The sequence below is a fragment of the Caretta caretta genome, chromosome 17 (genome assembly GCF_965140235.1).
Source record: "Caretta caretta isolate rCarCar2 chromosome 17, rCarCar1.hap1, whole genome shotgun sequence".
NCBI classification, from domain to species: domain Eukaryota; kingdom Metazoa; phylum Chordata; order Testudines; family Cheloniidae; genus Caretta; species Caretta caretta.
Genome location: NC_134222.1, coordinates 21,430,159 through 21,447,500, shown reverse-complemented (window position 1 = coordinate 21,447,500; position 17,342 = coordinate 21,430,159). Strand labels below are relative to the sequence as shown.

The following is a 17,342-nucleotide window of genomic DNA, read 5'->3' as shown; positions in this document are numbered from 1 at the left end:
GCTCAACATAGGAAGTGCTGTCACATACTCGGCACTCTGCCTCTCAGTTTGGGCACCTAAAAGGAGATGCCGTGTTTGACAATTTTGGCCTTCATCTCTGTGCCACAATTCCCCAGAGATAATGAGAGCACCTAGCCTGACTGGGGGGCCAGGAAGATCAATGCATTAATGTTGGGAAAGGATTAAGGGACTACATTGAGAGCACCACACAGAAACCCAGGAGGAAATGAACCATTCTGCAATCAGAGCAGAGTTTGAATGGTAAGGCCTGGGGCCACCCACGGGATGATGAGGATGAATGAGCTATTGATAGCTGCTCTTCCGCAGAGCACCGTCTGTCCTGTGCACTGAATGAGGGAGGGGGTCTGTGCAATTTTAATGTTCTTTTAACGACATTTTGCTGTATGTAATTGTGATGGGGTGAACCCCGCTCCTGGGGTGCCACCTGAGGTGCTGGGGTCTCACTGAGCCTAACCTTTCCACCAGCCTGGGTTTCCTCACCCTGTTCTTGCCATGCTTGGCTCTCAAGCCTTCTCCAGCACACACACAGGTAAGGCCACACTCAGCTGCAGACACAGACTGAAATCTATGTGGGAGCATTTAGCTAGGCTAGGGGAATGGCCAGGGGAATGTGCACACCTCCTTTGGGGTATAAACCCAAAATAATATTGACTTGCGCTGTATAGAAAGATCTGCACAGTGCAAGCTCATAAAAATTCACCCTCTCCCACAATGTGGAGAGAGATATGCACAACTTTTTGCTCCCCCCTCCCCGCCCCGCCCCCAATATGAATTGCACAAACTGGGTTTTGAAATAAACAATAAATACGTTTATTAACTACAAAAGGTAAATTTTAAGTGATTATAAGGAATAGCAAACAGAACAAAGCAGATTACGGAGCAAATAAAACAAAACACGCAAACTAAGATTAATACACTCAAGAAACAGGTCACAAAATATAATTTCTCACCCTAAATGTTGTTTTAGGTAAATTACAGAGTTTCTGTAGCTTCGAGTTCCAGTTATTTATCTTCGCAGACTAGACCCCTGTCTCAGCCTGTACTCATCCCCTGCCTTTTCCTTCAGGTGTTTTTAGCAGTCTTCCTTCTTAGGCAGGGAGGCAGTGGAGAAGAGTCCTGATTGCCTTACTTCCCAGCATTAAATAGAATTTACATAAGGCGGGAATCTTTTGTTTCCCAGTCTGACTCCCACCCCCTCTTAATGGAAAAACACTGAAAGCCCAAGATGGGGGTCTAGTACCAGGTGACACAATCACCTGACCCTGTAGTGTCAAAGCAGCAACCTGGGGAGCTTCTCAGGAAGGCAGGAGATTAGTATCTTCCAAATCTTATTGTTCTTCCTAATGGCCCATTGAGGCTGATTGCCTACTGTCTGGTGGGTGTTCTCCCAAATACACACACAGTTATAATTGTTACATAGTCAATATTCTTACCTTCAGATACAGGAATGATACGTGCATACAAATTGGATAATCACATTCAGTAAATCAGAACCTTTCCAATGATACCTTACATAGAATCATAGAATATCAGGGTTGGAAGGGACCTCAGGAGATCATCTCAAAGCAGGACCAACCCCAGCTAAATCATCCCAGCCAGGGCTTTGTCAAGCCTGACCTTAAAAATATCTAAGAAAGGAGATTCCACCACCTCCCTAGGTAACGCATTCCAGTGTTTCACCACCCTCCTAGTGAAAAAGTTTTTCCTAGTATCCAACCTAAACCTCCCCCACTGCAACTTGAGACCATTACTCCTCGTTCTGTCATCTGCTACCACTGAGAACAGTCTAGAGCCATCCTCTTTGGAGCCCCCTTTCAGGTAGTTGAAAGCAGCTATCAAATCCCCCCTCACTCTTCTCTTCTGCAGACTAAACAATCCCAGTTCCCTCAGCCTCTCCTCATAAGTCATGTGTTCCAGTCCCCTAATCATTTTTGTTGCCCTCCGCTGGACTCTTCCCAATTTTTCCACATGACCCATCTTGCATAAAACATATCTCAGTTATGCCATATTCATATCACACTATTTCTATGAAGAATGTGGGGTGTAAGTCACAGTAATAGCCAGTGTTTTTTAATGCTTAAAAATGAAAACAGCAACAACGGTTGGGCTCTTTAGATCCCCGGCAGGTTCTCTACCAGCTCAACTAACGGAGAACTGGTAGCAATAATAGGCTGTTATCTTCTATGTGGCCCTGCCACTGGAGGGGGGCACACACTTTGCGGGAGGGTTTTGCAGCTGTGTGCTGAGAGCAGAGGAAGGACATTCTGGGCCAAAGGGGGTGACTGATGGTCTCCCGCACCGTGCGTAAGATCACCACCTGGGCTGGTGCTGGTGGTTCTGTCATGCGTAGGCTCAGCTCAGCTCCTTTGGGACCAGATCCTGCACGGGGCCAATGAACTCAGCGCAATCAGCGGTAGAGGAGGGCCTTTCCGGGAGGCGCCCAGGACCTACATCCCACCTGGGTGAGCCGAGTCAGAAACCCTTCCCCCCTCCCAAGCCTGTGTCCATGCCCCAGGATCTTCTCCACAGCCACAAAGGCTGGAAACCCGGGGTCTTTTTAAGGAAGATGTGAAATGTGCTGAAGCTGATGGAGGCCCCAGGGGACAAAGCGGGGAGAGCTGCAAAGGGTTCCAGATGGTGAGCGTGAAGCTGGCATCCCATGCAGCCCTTACCGGGGCTGGAGCTATCGGCTCCTTGCCCAGACAGGCCCGCACTCAACGCCTAGACGTGAATCCTTCAGCTCAGGTTACGCCAAGCATGGCCATAATAGAGTGCAGTACATTTAAGAGCTAATGTACAGTAGCTTTATAACAGGGCCTCTCCATCACTGGGACAGGGCGGGTGGCTTTCAGTGAATTGAAAAGCTGGTGGCCCCAGACCAGCCGAGCTGGTGGATTTATTACCAAAGGTAATGCGAGCAGCAGACCATCATATTATTGTGATCAACGACACAATATCCAGAGTGCTCATTCACCGGGGGATTCATTTCAGAGCTCATCTTTATTCAGACGCAGCCGCGGCACAGCCGAGATTGTCTTTGCAGACATGCTGAGCTTGTGTCTATCTGATGTCAATGCCGGGGCCAAGGAGAGTTTGGGAAATTAAATACCCCTTCCCATGCCCTCCCGTACCGCCCACAATACAGCTGCCTGCTCAGGGTATAGTGTCTGATTGTTGAAAGAGCTCATGGCTGGATCCCCCAGAGCCCAGCGCCCGCGATCGGAGCCGGATTCCCCAGGGCTCAGCGACCGGGGCCGGGTTCCCCAGGGCCCAGTGCCTGTGGTCGGGGCCAGGTTCCCCAGGGCTCAGCGCCCGCGATCAGGGCCAGATCCCCCAGGGCTCAGTGCCTGCAATCGGGGCTGGATCCCCAAGGGCTCAGCGCCCACGATCAGGGCCAGATCCCCCAGGTCCCAGCGCCCATGATCGGGGCCGGATCTCCCAGGACCCAGCGCCCGCAATCCAGGCCAGATTCCAAGAGTCCAGCTCCCATTGAGACACCTAAACAAGGGCCAGATTTGCTCCACATCCTATTGTGACCTGGCCACATATTCCAGAGCACTCAGTGTCCAACCTGCATCCAGCACACCAAGTCCCTGAAAAAACCAGGCCCCCTCCTGGGTGCTGAGCCCTTCTGCAGACCTCCCCAAGCAGACCTGGTCTGCAGCCACCACTGCTGTTTCAGTGGAGAGCATTTTGCACCTGTCAGTCATCGGGCTCACATATTTTTCTGAAGTTGCAAACCAAGATCAGTGCATCCAACTGAGCTGATCTGCAGAGGCAGATGGGTCAGCGGCCAATCTCGGGTGCAGGAAGGCAGGCTGGATGATTTGCAGGTGTGGAATTGCACTCACAGAGACAAACAGGCTGTGTGGAGACCTGGAACGGTATCAGAGTCGCTGGTGTGAGATCCTCCCTCCACCCTACGGGCAGGCAATGTTGCATTCTTGACTTACAGCCCTAAGAAGAAACATGAGCACTCCATTAGTAATTTCCTCCCTTAGCTCCTTAATTGGCTTGGATTGGTCTGTAATAAGCGGCCCCCTCAGGATATATTTGTTTTATAGCACATTTAACTAATGTTATTTGCATAAATGGAAATTAAAGAATGGGGGAGACACAACAATGGGATTAAAATTGATTCGGTGCAGCAACGTCTCAAGGTATTAACGTTAATGACGGTGACGGGGGTGCCAGTGAATAGCACCTTAAAGGCAGATACCATGTAAATACATTAGCAACAATGCATGGCTAATAGGGATTGCTTCCGTTAAATAAATTGTTCCAAGACGTGCCACTGGCACACGGAAGCGGCGTGTCTAATGCAATTGACTTATCCACTCGGGGCTGCATCCCAGAGGTGCGGAGGGCTAGCTGTCTTTATAGAGCTGGTTCTGATATTTCCTGCAGGGCTGGGTGCAGAGTAAGGCGGAGTAACCCAAGAGTAGGGTTTAGGAGCTGATGGTTTTCTTAGATCTCCCCGCGTGACCCGGGACAAGTCATGTAAACGCTCCATCACTTTCACGCAGTTGGAGAAGTTTCGAAAAGATGCAGAATGGCACAAGGCAAAACAGAATCTAGACACAGCTTGTCCTGTCGCATCCGGGGTCAGAAAAGGGGAAGGAGGAACATATGGAATTTCAGGCCATTTTCGGGTTTTGACAGAGCCAAAACAAAACGACCGTTTTGAGTCAAAGCCAAATGAAATAAATGTTTTGTCGCAAATGGAAACACTTTAAACAGACATTTTTGAGTGAAAATATTTGATTTAAGGGTGGGGGGTTGTTTTGACCAGCTTTGGGTGCTCTCCAGCCTCTCTGGGGGCAGTGTGGTGGGAGGCATCACAGAGGCTGATTGTCTCGATCCATAGATCTCAAAGCACTTTACAAAGGAAAGTCAGTAGCATTATCTTTATTTTACCGGTGGGTAAACTGAGGCACAGCGAGGCGCAGGCATTTGCCTGTGGTCACACAGCAAGGCAGTGACGGAGCCTGGAGCTCCCCAAGACCGTTCTCACCACTGGACCATCTGTGCAACTGCTTGCTTGCTGTGTGCACGTTTGCTACGATCGCACACGCACATTGGGTAACTGCTAGTGCAAAGGCCTCCAATGTGGGGGCAGTCGGCACCTCCAGGGGCCGCTCACTACCTAGCAGGATCACACCCCTGGTTCTCAATCCTCCAGAGGGTCGAAAGCCAGGCAGGGCTCCGTCCCCTTTCCACACGCTCCACCCATCTGGAAATCAGGCCCAGCTGGTCTGCGCTTACTGCAGCTGGAGGCTCCTCCAGGCAGGGAATCAGCCCAGCTCCCCTTGACGGCCTCCTCCCGGCAGTAATGGAGCAGGCTTAGGCCCTGGGCTCTGAAAGCCTGCGCCAGGGGACAAGCTGCCCAATGGCGGCTCCCTGCTCGGCCACTGGAAGACCCCGCAGAGCGAGACAAAGCCCCCCTCTTCCGAAGGGGGCAGCATGCGGCCCGCATGGCACCCCAGCACCTGCGGCCTGAGTCACCAGGGACCGGAGGTGAAAGTAAGCCGATACGCCCAAGTACGGCGTACCGGTAAGAGCCGGTGCACCGTACTGGGGCAGCCCGGCTTCCCCAGGGGGCAATTTAAAGTGGCTGTGGCCCCAGGCCCTTTAAATTGCCTCCAGAGCCCCGCCCCGCTGCTGGAGCCCTGGGGTAGCGGCTGTGGGGCTCCGGCGGCTATTTAAAGGGCCTGGGGCTCCCCTGCTTCTACCGCCCGGGCCCTTTAAATAGCCACGAGAGCCCCATCGCCACTACTCCAGGGCTGCGGGGGCTATTTAGAGGACCAGGGCGGTAGAAGCAGGGGAGCCGCGGGCCCTTTAAATAGCCCCCGGAGCCCCGGGCTGCTGCTGCTTCCCCTTTAGTGCAACACCCTCGCTGACCACTGGGGGCGCTCTTGCAGTGCACAGCGGCCTTTTGTTCCTGCAAGTGAGCCGACCCGCCCGTGGCCAGTTCCAGCCTTGCACAGAGGCTGCTACCTGGGTACCACGCTGGACGCCGTCCCCTCGCTTAGCCCAGCTCTCAGCAGGCCGGGATGTGACGCCAGATAATGTGCGGCTCCGGCAGTGATCGGTTCTTGCTCTGACTGACCCATAATGAGAGCGGCAGTCTAGTGATGGTTTGCCTTTGCCGTATGGCGGATGTGTCCTTCCCAGCTCCTGGCCTCGGCGAGCCGAAGACAACTCCTGCCATTTAACATCCCTGTACTGCCCCTTACTTTTCCTCCATTTAGCATTTGACCTATGGAGGTGAACGTGCCGGGGGGCGGGGAGAACAGGGCACCCGCCTGGCAGGTGTTCGAGATCGGAGCTGCCTTCGTCTGCAGAGCCGCGGCCTCCGGGAACCACAGCTCCCAGCCATCCGCGCTCCAGCTGCAGCTGTAGTCTCCCCAGGCCACACGCCGTTGGGGGTCTGCCCCCCCCCCCCCGGCTCCAGCCAAGCTGCCAATGCAGCGCCTTGGAGGTGTGATGGCACCCGCTGCTGCAGGGCTCGATCCAACCTGCAGCCCTGAGAGTGGCCGCAGGCCACCGGCCCCGCTGCTCAGTGCTGGTGCTTCCCTCCCTGTCCTCCCCAGGTGTCCAGCAGCTGCGACTACGTCTTTGTGAGCGGGAAGGAGACGCGCGGCTCCATGAACGCCCGGGTGACCTTCAGCTACGAGCACCTGAGCGCCCTGCTGGAGATGACGGTGTGGGTGCCCAAGCTGCCGGTGCACATCGAGCTCTCGGACCCCAGGCTGAGCCAAGTGAAGGGCTGGAGGGTGCCCATCCTGCCGGACAGGAGGTGTGCTCCTGCATGGGGGGCCAGAGGGGAGCTCTTGCCCCGCGGGCCGGGGCGCTTGCGGCCACGGGAGCAGGGGGCAGGGGACTCTGCCCTTGTCCGGCTTTGCCAGTCACAAATGCGGTTCCCACTGGCTTGGTGCTCCACCCATCTGGAAATCAGGCCCAGCTGGTCTGCGCTTACTGCAGCTGGAGGCTCCTCCAGGCAGGGAATCAGCCCAGCTCCCCTTGACGGCCTCCTCCCGGCAGTAATGGAGCAGGCTTAGGCCCTGGGCTCTGAAAGCCTGCGCCAGGGGACAAGCTGCCCAATGGCGGCTCCCTGCTCGGCCACTGGAGGGCCCCGCAGAGCGAGACAAAGCCCCCCTCTTCCGAAGGGGGGCAGCATGCGGCCCGCATGGCACCCCAGCACCTGCGGCCTGAGTCACCAGGGACCGGAGGTGAAAGTAAGCCGATACGCCCCAGTACGGCGTACCGGTAAGAGCCGGTGCACCGTACTGGGGCAGCCCGGCTTCCCCAGGGGGCAATTTAAAGTGGCTGTGGCCCCAGGCCCTTTAAATTGCCTCCAGAGCCCCGCCCCGCTGCTGGAGCCCTGGGGTAGCGGCTGTGGGGCTCGAGGGGCTATTTAAAGGGCCTGGGGTTCCCCTGTTTCTACCGCCCGAGCCCTTTAAATAGCCCCTGGAGCCCCATCGCCACTACTCCAGGGCTGCGGGGGCTATTTAGAGGACCAGGGCAGTAGAATCAGGGGAGCCGCGGGCCCTTTAAATAGCCCCCGGAGCCCCGGGCTGCTGCTGCTACCCCGGTGGGGGGGCACTTACCTTACAGGGTGGGCTGGGGCTGGCTCTGACCCCCTCAACCCCGCCTTTCCGCCCTAGGCCCTGCCCCTTCCGGGGGCCAGAGCAGGCCCCAGAGTACCGGTAAGTCACTCGACTTACTTTCACCCCCGCCAGGGACCCTCATGCTGCCCCCAGCTCTCAGGGGCTGGAAGAGCGGCCTTTGCTGGGGTGTTTCTAAGCTGTGCAGACAGCTCACAGCTCAGCCGGGCTCCGAGCGGAGAGAGGGCCTGGGTCAGTGCAATGCACATACACGTGTGCACAGAGACATGTACACAAGCACACATAGCCACCTCTGCGGATGCACACACGCGGGTACACACTTCTGGGCACACGCGGTCACGTAGGTACAGATGCACACAAAGACACGCACACACACGCAGACGTACCGCCGCAGATGGGCACCTATCCAGGCACGTGTGTGTACCACGTACACGCGTGCCCCCGGGTACACCTTCCCTCACCACCAGATGCCCACAAGCACAGGCCAAGTCGTGAATGTGCATGGGACTACGCAGGTGCCCACAGGGAGGCCCAGGTGCACATATTCATGTGAACACACACACGCCCACACCCACACCCACTCCTTTCCTGGATACTGCCATAATTCATCTAATAAATAATGTACAGTGCCCAGCACGACGGGGGTCCTGGTTCAGGACAGGTGCCTAGGAACTACCGTAATTCACCTGATATACAGAGCACATGCCTTACACACCCTTTCAGCTCCCGTGGGTACAGCGGGCCAAGGCCTTTTGTTCAGGATGCACCAATAGAGCTGGCCCTGGCCCTTCACATTAACCCCATCCCCTCCAACAGCAAATGCCACGTGCCATGGGATCTGCCGTCCAGGGCCACCTGCATCCAGAACCCTTTTGTCAGCCAGCTGCCCACACGGTCTTCTGCCCCCGGGGGTGGTTTGCTATCTGTAGCAATGCTACTGCACATCTTGAGTTAGACACAGGCCTCACCGCTGAATTGCAGCTACCTCTGGGGTGGAGCATGGAGGCTGCTGAACTGCACAGTGACAGCTGGAAGTGAGGGAGCGTGCCTATATACCGAGCCACCTGCGAGAGAATCATAGATCAGTCGGGCAGCAGGGGAAATCAAGAAGTCTTTTCATCCAAACCCCCTGCTCTGAAGCAGGAGCAAGTAAACGGGCTAGACCATCCCTGACAGGTGTTTGCCCAACCAGTTGGTAAAACCTTCAACGACGGGGATCCAGCCTAGGTCACCTGTTCCAGAGTTTGAATATTCTTAGAGATAGAACGTGTTTCCTAATATCTAACCTGAATTTCCTTTGCTGCAAACTAAGCTGATTGCTTGTCCTGACCTCAGTGGGCATGGAGAGCAAATGATCCCCATCCTCTTTCGAGCAGCTGTTTACATATTTGATGGCTTTTATCACGTGCCCCCAAGTCTTTTCTTCTCTAGAATCTGAACACGCTCAGTTCTGTCAATCTCTCCTCCCAGGTCAGGTTTTCTAAACCTTTGACCATTTTTGTGGCTCTCCTCCCGACTTTCTCCAGTTTGATCACATCTCTCGGACAGTGCGGCGCCCGGAACTGGACACAGCGCTCCATCTGAGGCCTCCCCAGCGCTGAGCGGCATGGGACAATTACGTACAACACTCTGGTTAATACGGCCCTTTTCGCAACAGCCTCACGCTCTTGGCTCCTGCTCAGTTTGCGATCCCCGATAGCCCCCAGATCCTTTCCGGCAGAACTGCCGCCTAGCCAGTACCCAATGCGTCACTCACCGGTCTCTGGTACCCGGTAGCTGCAGAGCAGGGGCAGCCCCAGCCAGGGCAGGGTGGCTGATCTGTCTTGTGCCCCCAGGTCTGTGCGGGAGAGCGAGGATGATGAGGACGAGGATGAGCGGAAGCAGAACCGGGGCTGCACCCTGCAGTACCAACACGCCACCCTGCAGGTCTTCACCCAGTTCCACACCACCTCCTCGGAGGGCACCGACCAGGTCATCACCATGCTGGGACCCGACTGGCTGGTGGAGGTCACCGACCTGGTCAGCGACTTCATGAAGGTGGATGACCCCCGGGTGGCCCAGCTGGTGGACAGCAGCACGCTGGCCGGGCGGGAGCCGGGCACCACACTCTTCAAGGTACGGGCCCCTCACCCCCTTTCCTCGGGGCACGGGGAATCGCATGGCTGTGGAGCTGGAAGGCAGCGAAGGAACGAGCCCTGTGTGCACAGGGGTGAGTGAATAAGCCGGGGCCCTGTGTCTGGGCTCATGGGGCACTCCAGCTGGCAAGCACTTGCTAGAGGTGATCAGGGATTCCCTAGGGGCCTCTGTCCCTCGGGGTTGAGCTAACAGCTGATGAAGCAGGGGAGGAAGTCCCTCTCTTCACCCCGGTGGGGGGTCAGGCTATTTCCTGCCCCTCCTCTCTCCAGCCATTATATACTGGAGGCAGGGAGTGGCCTGTACCAGGCTCCAGCAGCTGATGGCTAGGCCACCCCACAGCTGTGGGGAAGGGGCCCCTGGCAGCATAATGGAGCAACTCACATGGGGAGGGACAGGTGCCCGCTCCATGGCAATGCCTGGGGAAACCCCAGAGGGGCCCCGCCGTCCCCATGGGCTGCCTGAGCTGGGGCTAGTTGCAGGTAGGACAGTGGCCGTCCCTGATTGCAGGTGGGCTCAGGCTTGCAGCCCGGCTCTGCACATGGACCCCGCTGGAAAGCCCCGATCAGGGTCAGTTCCACTCCCCGTCTCCCTAGAGTTAAAGGGGCGGAGGGACCTTTCACCCACTGCCTGTAAAAGCCTCCCATGGGCACGGGGCCGATTGGCCGATGCCGGGTGCCAGCCGCTGTCAGCAGGGAAACGCTCCAAAGCTCCTTCCCCTGGAGTGCACCTCCCTTCTGCAGCCGACCCCCCGGGGCGGGGTTTGTGATGGAGGTACTGCCCCCTCCCCTCCTCGGCCAGAAGGAGAGGTCAGGCTGGCACCAGGCATCCGAGGGGCTGTATGCAGAAGGAAAAGGTGGAGCCCAGCTGGGATAGGCCTCAGGCTGGGGTAGTCTGGATCGGGGGCCCTTTGCAGCTTTCCGGTCCAGAGGCCGGCCTGGGTGTGTCCATTGCACAGAGGGCGTGTGCAGGGTGTTGGCATCCTGGGCTCGGAGTCCCCCAAAGAGGCAGTAAATGTGCAAATTCTCTGCCGTGCTGACGAGGGCGTCCTCCCCGCCGTGGGTGCCCGTCGCACTGAGGTCCCCGTGCCCCAGAAGCAGCATCTGCCTGGCCAAGCCATGCCTTTGATCCTCGCTCTGGCTGTGAATGTCATCCTGGCTTTGAAGCTCAGCAAGCAGCCGCCTCTCTCCTTCCTCCCTCCGGGGCTGGAGGGGTGACGGGGTGGGAGCAGTTTAAAGTTATCTCCTGAGCACATGCCTCCCCTGCGGGCTGGATCAGCCATTAACTGCAAGGCCCGGCGGCTCGGGCTGTAATTAGTTCTGGGCCTAGGCTCGGTTACGCTTTCCTAAGCGAAATTCCTGGTTTCTTCGACACTGGCTTCAAAGGGCCGAGCGTCGCAAGGTCAGCAGGGCTGCTGCCGGAGGGTCAGTGCTCTCCAGGAAACCCCGCTCCGTGTGTCACAGCAGCTCGGGCACGGTGCAGGCAAAGTGAGGGGTCATCTCTGAGGCCCTGCCAGACGCTTTTTCAGCTCCCCTGTGCTCTGGGGGCCAGTGATGTTTCTTGGCTGAGCAGGAGGCTAGGGGAAGGGGGGAACTGCAGCACTGCTTTGTGGGAAAGGGTGGGCCCTCCTTGGCATCAGCAGGGCACTGCTGTGAGGGAGCTCGCAGCACCGAGGGTGGTCCCTCATTGGCGTTGGCAGGGTAGTCTCTGTGAGGGAGCTCACAGCACTGGGGGTGGTCCCTCATTGGCGTTGGCAGGGCACTGCTGTGAGGAAGCTCGCAGCACTGGGGGTGGTCCCTCATTGGCATTGGCAGGGCGGTGCCAAGAGGTGGTGGGTGACTGGCTGGGCCATCACGGCCGCTCCCCGACCACTCCCTCTTGCAGGTGGTGTCCCCGCTCATGGAGGCAGTGCTGGGGGAGACGGTGCTGACGGTGGCGGACGAGAAGGTCAGCATCATCGATCTGAAGGCCCAGGTGGTGTCCAGCCTGTCGCTCTCCCTCCATCCCAGCCCCGGCAACAGCCACACCATCATCGCTAAGACGGCCGCCCAGCAGACCCTGAACTTCTCCAAGCAGGTAACACAGGGCTCATGCTGCATGGCTCGCAGAGTGTGGGACTACACCTCCCAGCATGCACTTTGGTTCTCCATGGAGCACTGCATGCTGGGGCTTGTAGTCTCCCAGTGCTGCACCCGCACATGGAGACCTGTACTCACTGCTCTGCCGTTTGGATGTGGATGTGTTTCGTTGGGGCTCATCGCATCAGCCCAGCGGAAATTCACCCCCATCCCATGTGATATGGCAGGACTGCTCATTTCTGACTGGGAGAGGCCCTGGCTCCATCTGGGGGTGGGATCCCCTATCTGCGGGGCCTCGGGGCCAGCTCACTCCTGTAAGTGCCCGTAGAACGGCGGGAGTTCCCATTGCTCTCATTCCGTGTAACCCCCAGCGCCCAGCCCCTCCTGGAGACCTCATGCATCCAGCTGGCCTGCAGGGATGACCCTGCAGCTTTTCCTGGCTGCCAGGGGCACTGTGGGATCTGCTCTGCCGGCAGAAGCCAGGAGCCTCTCTGGCTCCCCTCTCATTGATCCCTGGCTGGATCCAAGCAGGTCCAGGGCAGCCAATGGTGGGAGCAGAAGGTGAGGGGGTTCAGTCCTGGCCCCATAAACCACCCACCCCAGATATCCTCAGCACCCACTCATCTGCCTACCCCAGACGCCCCCAGTTCCCAGCCACTGACCGACCCCAGATCTGCCAGAAACCCACCCCCTTACCCCAGGAGCCTCCTGCCCCACCCACAGCTGCCAAGCTTCCGGCAACTCTGTGTCCTGCTTGGGTCAGGGTGTATTGATTATATGCAAGTTATTTACAACCATGCAAATTAGATCACTACCTAATTTGCATACTGGACTTTGCATCTGTACCAAACTTGCCCGCTATGCCTAGGAGCCCCCAGGTGAGGCATGGCCCTGGGAATCGTTTGCAGCAGTGCCTTGGCATAGCGCTGGCTGCAGGGTGCGGTATCCCGGGTCTCTTCACTGGCCATATTGCAGTGTGTAGCTGCAGCCCCTCTACGGGATCACCAGGGGCTCTGTGCGGTATGAGAGAGGCCGACTGAGCTCACGCTCTTTACAGAGACCTCAGTGCCAGTGATGGTGACGGGTGGGTGTCATGGGACTTCCGCTGAAATACAAGATACACTGGGGTGAAGTGGGCCCGAGGAATGTAACCGGTTGGCACCGGGGGCAAGAGGGGAGGGCATTTGAAACCAATGCTTGCTCTCTGTGTGGGCTTTTTATAAGCCTGCTAAACAGCTCAGTCCTTTCAAACCCGTACTCCCACCTGGGGAGAGAGACAGAGGATGGGGAATGGATGGATGGTTGAAAAGATTGTCAGATGGATGCATGGAGAGCATGGTGGATGGATTCAGGGATGGATGGATTCAGGGATGGATGAACAGCATGGGGGATGGAGAGGATGGGGGAAGGAGGGAGAGAATGGATAGAGAGCATGGGGGATGGATGAATGGATGGGGAATGGATGGAGGGTTGGAAAGCATGGGGGATGAATGATTGGACAGAATGGGGGATGGACGGATGGATGGATGAGTGAAGAGCACGGGGAACGGATGGATGGTTGGAGACCATGGGGGATGGAGGGACGGGTGGATGGTTGGAGACCATGGGGGATGGAGGGACGGATGGATGGTTGGGGAGCTTGGGGGATGGAGGGAAGGATGGATGGTTGGAGACCATGGGGGATGGAGGGACAGATGGATGATTGGGGAGCATGAGGGGTGGGTGGACGATGAATGGTTGGAGACCATGGGGAATGGAGGGAAGGATAGATGGTTGGGGAGCATGGGGGATGGCCGGACGATGGATGGTTGGAGAGCGTGGGTGATGGAACGATGGAGGGACAGATGGATGGATAGATAGGTAGATGCCCATTCCCCGTGTTTGTTTTGCAGGAAGCCCTCCTGAGCATGTGGGTCTCATACAGTGATGGCACCACAGCCCCCCTCTCCCTCTACGACCCCAAAGACTACAACCTGGTGGTGAGCAGCCTGGACGAGAAAGTGGTGTCGGTGACCCAGGACCGGGCCTTCCCGTTGGTGGTGGCGGAAGGCGAGGGGGCTGGCGACCTGTTGCGTGCCGAGCTGGTCATCTGTGAGAGCTGCCAGAAGACCAAGCGCAAGAGCGTGCTCTTCACGGCGCTGGCCAGCGTGCGGGTGCGCTTCAGCTCCGAGGAGGACCCCACCTATGACTATGGGGATGCCGGGCACGTGCCGAGCAAGCCGGGGACCTCGGGGAGGGAGGAGAGCGCGGCCAGCACCACCCTGCGGGCAGATGTGGAGAGGAAGCCGGAGCCCAGCCAGGACAGCGGAGCTCCCAGCATCCCCCACACCACTGAGGACTTCCCCACCATCCCCACGGGCTTCGTGCAGGTGCCGCGGGGGCTGACGGACCTGGAGATCGGCATGTACGCCCTGCTGGGCGTCTTCTGTTTGGCCATCCTGGTCTTCCTCATCAACTGCATTGTCTTTGTGCTGAAGTATAGTCACAAGCGCATCCCGCCCGAGGGCCAGACCAACATGGACCACTCCCACCACTGGGTCTTCTTGGGCAACGGGCAGCCCCTGAGGGCCCAGAATGACCTCTCCCCTGCACCCGAGAGTCCCGGCAACCCGCTGGAGAACGTCCAGACCTGCTGCCACGGGGACCACCACAGCAGCGGCAGCTCGCAGACCAGCGTGCAGAGCCAGGTGCACGGGCGGGGAGACGGCTCCTCGGGGGGCTCCACCAGGGACCAGAGCGAGGACCCGCTCAACTCCCCCACCTCCAAGAGGAAGCGGGTGAAGTTCACCACCTTCGCCACGCTGCCTTCCGAGGAGCTGGCCTACAACTCCATCCCCATCGCCGACGAGGAGGACCTGGAGTGGGTGTGCCAGGACATGGGGCTGCAGGATCCCGAGGCGCTCCATGACTACATCTGCAGGATCAAGGAGATCGCTTAGCGGGCTGCCGCGCCCTGTCACGCCACGCCAGCTGCTGCCCGCTGGCCAGGGCCCGAGCGGATACCCCAGACCCTGACCACCAGAGCCGACTTTCGAGACTCCCCTCCCTTTCCCTTTCGCTCTCTCTTCCGCGCACGGGGCATCCCTTCTGCCACTTTCTTTTTTCTCTGAAAGGGAACAAGTGTCGAGCGAGCCAAACCCAGCGGGGTGAACCCCGGCGTCCCGAGGGAGCAAGGGGCCGCCTCTGCCTTCCGCCCACTCACCGCCAAAGTGCCAAGGTGCCTGCAAGCTGCTTGCACAAACCCCGGCCCCCGCCTGGCGCCGTCGAGGGGAGCTGGTGCAGCGGGGGCCGCGGAGCCCCGCGTTACGGGGGAGACACTGGTGGGGGTGGAGGAGCCAGAGCAAGAAGCTGAGATAGAGCAAGAAGTGGGGGGGGGACGGGCGGGGGGGCAGGTTCAGACCTGGAGCGGTACCGGCCGGCGTGGCGGGCTCCACTCTCCACGTGCCCTGACACTGCCTTGGCCCGCCCTGCGAACCACGGACCGAGCGGTGCGGCCTCCGAGCGCGCGTCGGCCAGGGAAGACGAACAGGATTTCTCTGCTTTACTTTGTTGCACAATAATGTTGAATAAATATACATTCAGGGATCCCCCCCGACGGGCCCGGTCCTGCCACCGGTGTCACGGGACACGCTGCTCCGAACGCTGCGGGAAGGGCGGGGAGGAGCGGGCAAGGGGCCTGGCTCCAAGCTAAGGTACCTCGGGAGTGCCCTGGAAAGCTGGAGCGAAGCCACGTGGCTTTGGCCCAGCCAACCCAGCTGCCACCAGCCCCGGGGAATACGTGGAGCGGCCACGGCCACTCCCTTTGCTGTTCCGAACCAGAGGAGGCCAGCGCCCATGTCTGTCCCTGGGCTCCTCGCTCCCGTCTGGGGCCTCTTCCCTCCGCAGCGAGCTTCACTTCTGAAAAGCCAGGCCTGGCATGAAGCCGGGGAGGGGAGGGAGTGGGGCCAGGGACTCCGTTGGCCTCCGAACCCAGCCACAAAGCTCCTGAGCTGCATGGGAAGCTAAAGCTGAGGTTCTCGGCCCTGGGCCAAGCGCTTCCGGCTTCTCCCAGCTCCTCCTCAGACGGTCCCGTGCCCGCCCCCCGCTTGCAGTTCATAGTCTCGGTGTGTGTGCCTTCCACAAATGGCAGCACCTGCGGAAATGGCCCCAACCGGCCCGTCAAGGGTCCCCTCAGCCGGGGCGCCCCAGGCATGGGGGCCAAGACCGCTCGCCTCCCACCCATGGCGGGGTATGGGGTGAGCTGAGCTCCCAGCTAACCGGCTCCCAGACCGCAGGCTTCGCGAGGTTGCACTGTCTCGTGTTGGAAGCACGGGCCTGGGCGTCAGCTGCCCTGGAACCCAGTCACGAGCCTGCGGATGACTCGGCAAGCTTGAGCGAGTCACCCTCCGTGCACCGCCCACACCGTGCCTCAGTTTCCCCTCTGTACAACATATTACAGTGGTTCGTCTTTGGCTCCGCTGTCCCTCCCCGGATTCAACAGAGACTGTTGTGGGAGGGAATTTGCTCACTTCTCTGGCTTCTGCCCAGGGCAAGCCCAAAGGCTGAGCGATGGATTGAGACTTCGCATACCAAGTAGCAACTCCAGATGTGGCCCACTCCCTCACATCCTCTGGGAAGGGGCAGCTGCTCCTGGGGAGAGGTGAAGGTGCCACCCCGAGAGGGGTGGGGAGCGGGTCTGAGTGAGCAGTTCAACCACAATGCTGTGCTCATAGGGCCAAGCCTGGTCCCATCCTAGCTCCCCCAGTAACAGCCCAGTGGGGCCTCCCAGAGCCAGGCCTGGCCAACCTGCAGTCATAGGGTCTCTCCCTGCCACTGCCTCGTCACCTTGAGGCCTCAAGCGTAGCCACAGGTTTGGCATCTGACCCCCTCTGCCAGGGAGCCCGGAGTCTGGGCCTCTCCCATCGCCACATTCCCATGACTCTCATTGCGGGGCCTGAGAAGACGCACAGTGCATCTCCCCAATCGCCTCGCCCTGCAGGCCCCACCATGCCAACAGCGGTGCCTGAGCAGTGCCCCGTAGCGCACATCTGTGCTGGGGGTGGCTGGCCACATGCCTCCCCCCCCCGCCCCGACCATACCAGGCAGTAGACACACTGGCACTGACTAGCAGAGGGGCAGGAGAGCGGAGCTGCTCATGCCAAGGGAGGGGTGTTATCTCTCAACTGGGCTTTACCCACCACTGTGTCTAATTTTTATTAAATAAATAAAAGAGAATAGGGGGGGGAAAAGGCACTGGAAAGGCGGGAGCATGAACAGCATCTCTGTTGGGTTTGTGTAGCGTTGCTCCTTCAGCCTGAGTGGTCTAGCCAAGAACCAGGGCCTTGCGGGGGGTTCTGTCTGTTCGGAGGAGATATTGGTGAGAGTCAAACTCATGGTGGATGCTTAGTTAGTCACAAAGAATGTCCACGTGCCATCCTGTTCCCTGAACACAGGAGCCGCAAACAGCAGCAGGCAGTTTCGTGCCTCAGGAATCCCCACGCCT

The 17,342-nt window shown here is 58.4% G+C and overlaps 1 protein-coding gene across 1 annotated transcript in view; it reads left to right on the top strand.

Moving 5' to 3' along the window:
• The window catches only part of TMEM132E (transmembrane protein 132E), a 238,849-nt gene extending 223,377 nt beyond the window's left edge, over positions 1-15,472 (top strand). The window contains exons 6-9 of the mRNA XM_048824438.2: positions 6,615-6,820; positions 9,485-9,764; positions 11,667-11,858; positions 13,753-15,472. Coding sequence (XP_048680395.2) covers positions 6,615-6,820; positions 9,485-9,764; positions 11,667-11,858; positions 13,753-14,799 — 1,725 coding nt within the window. The 3' untranslated portion in view covers positions 14,800-15,472. The remainder of the gene's footprint in view (positions 1-6,614; positions 6,821-9,484; positions 9,765-11,666; positions 11,859-13,752) is intronic.
• The last annotated feature ends 1,870 nt before the right edge of the window (positions 15,473-17,342 follow it).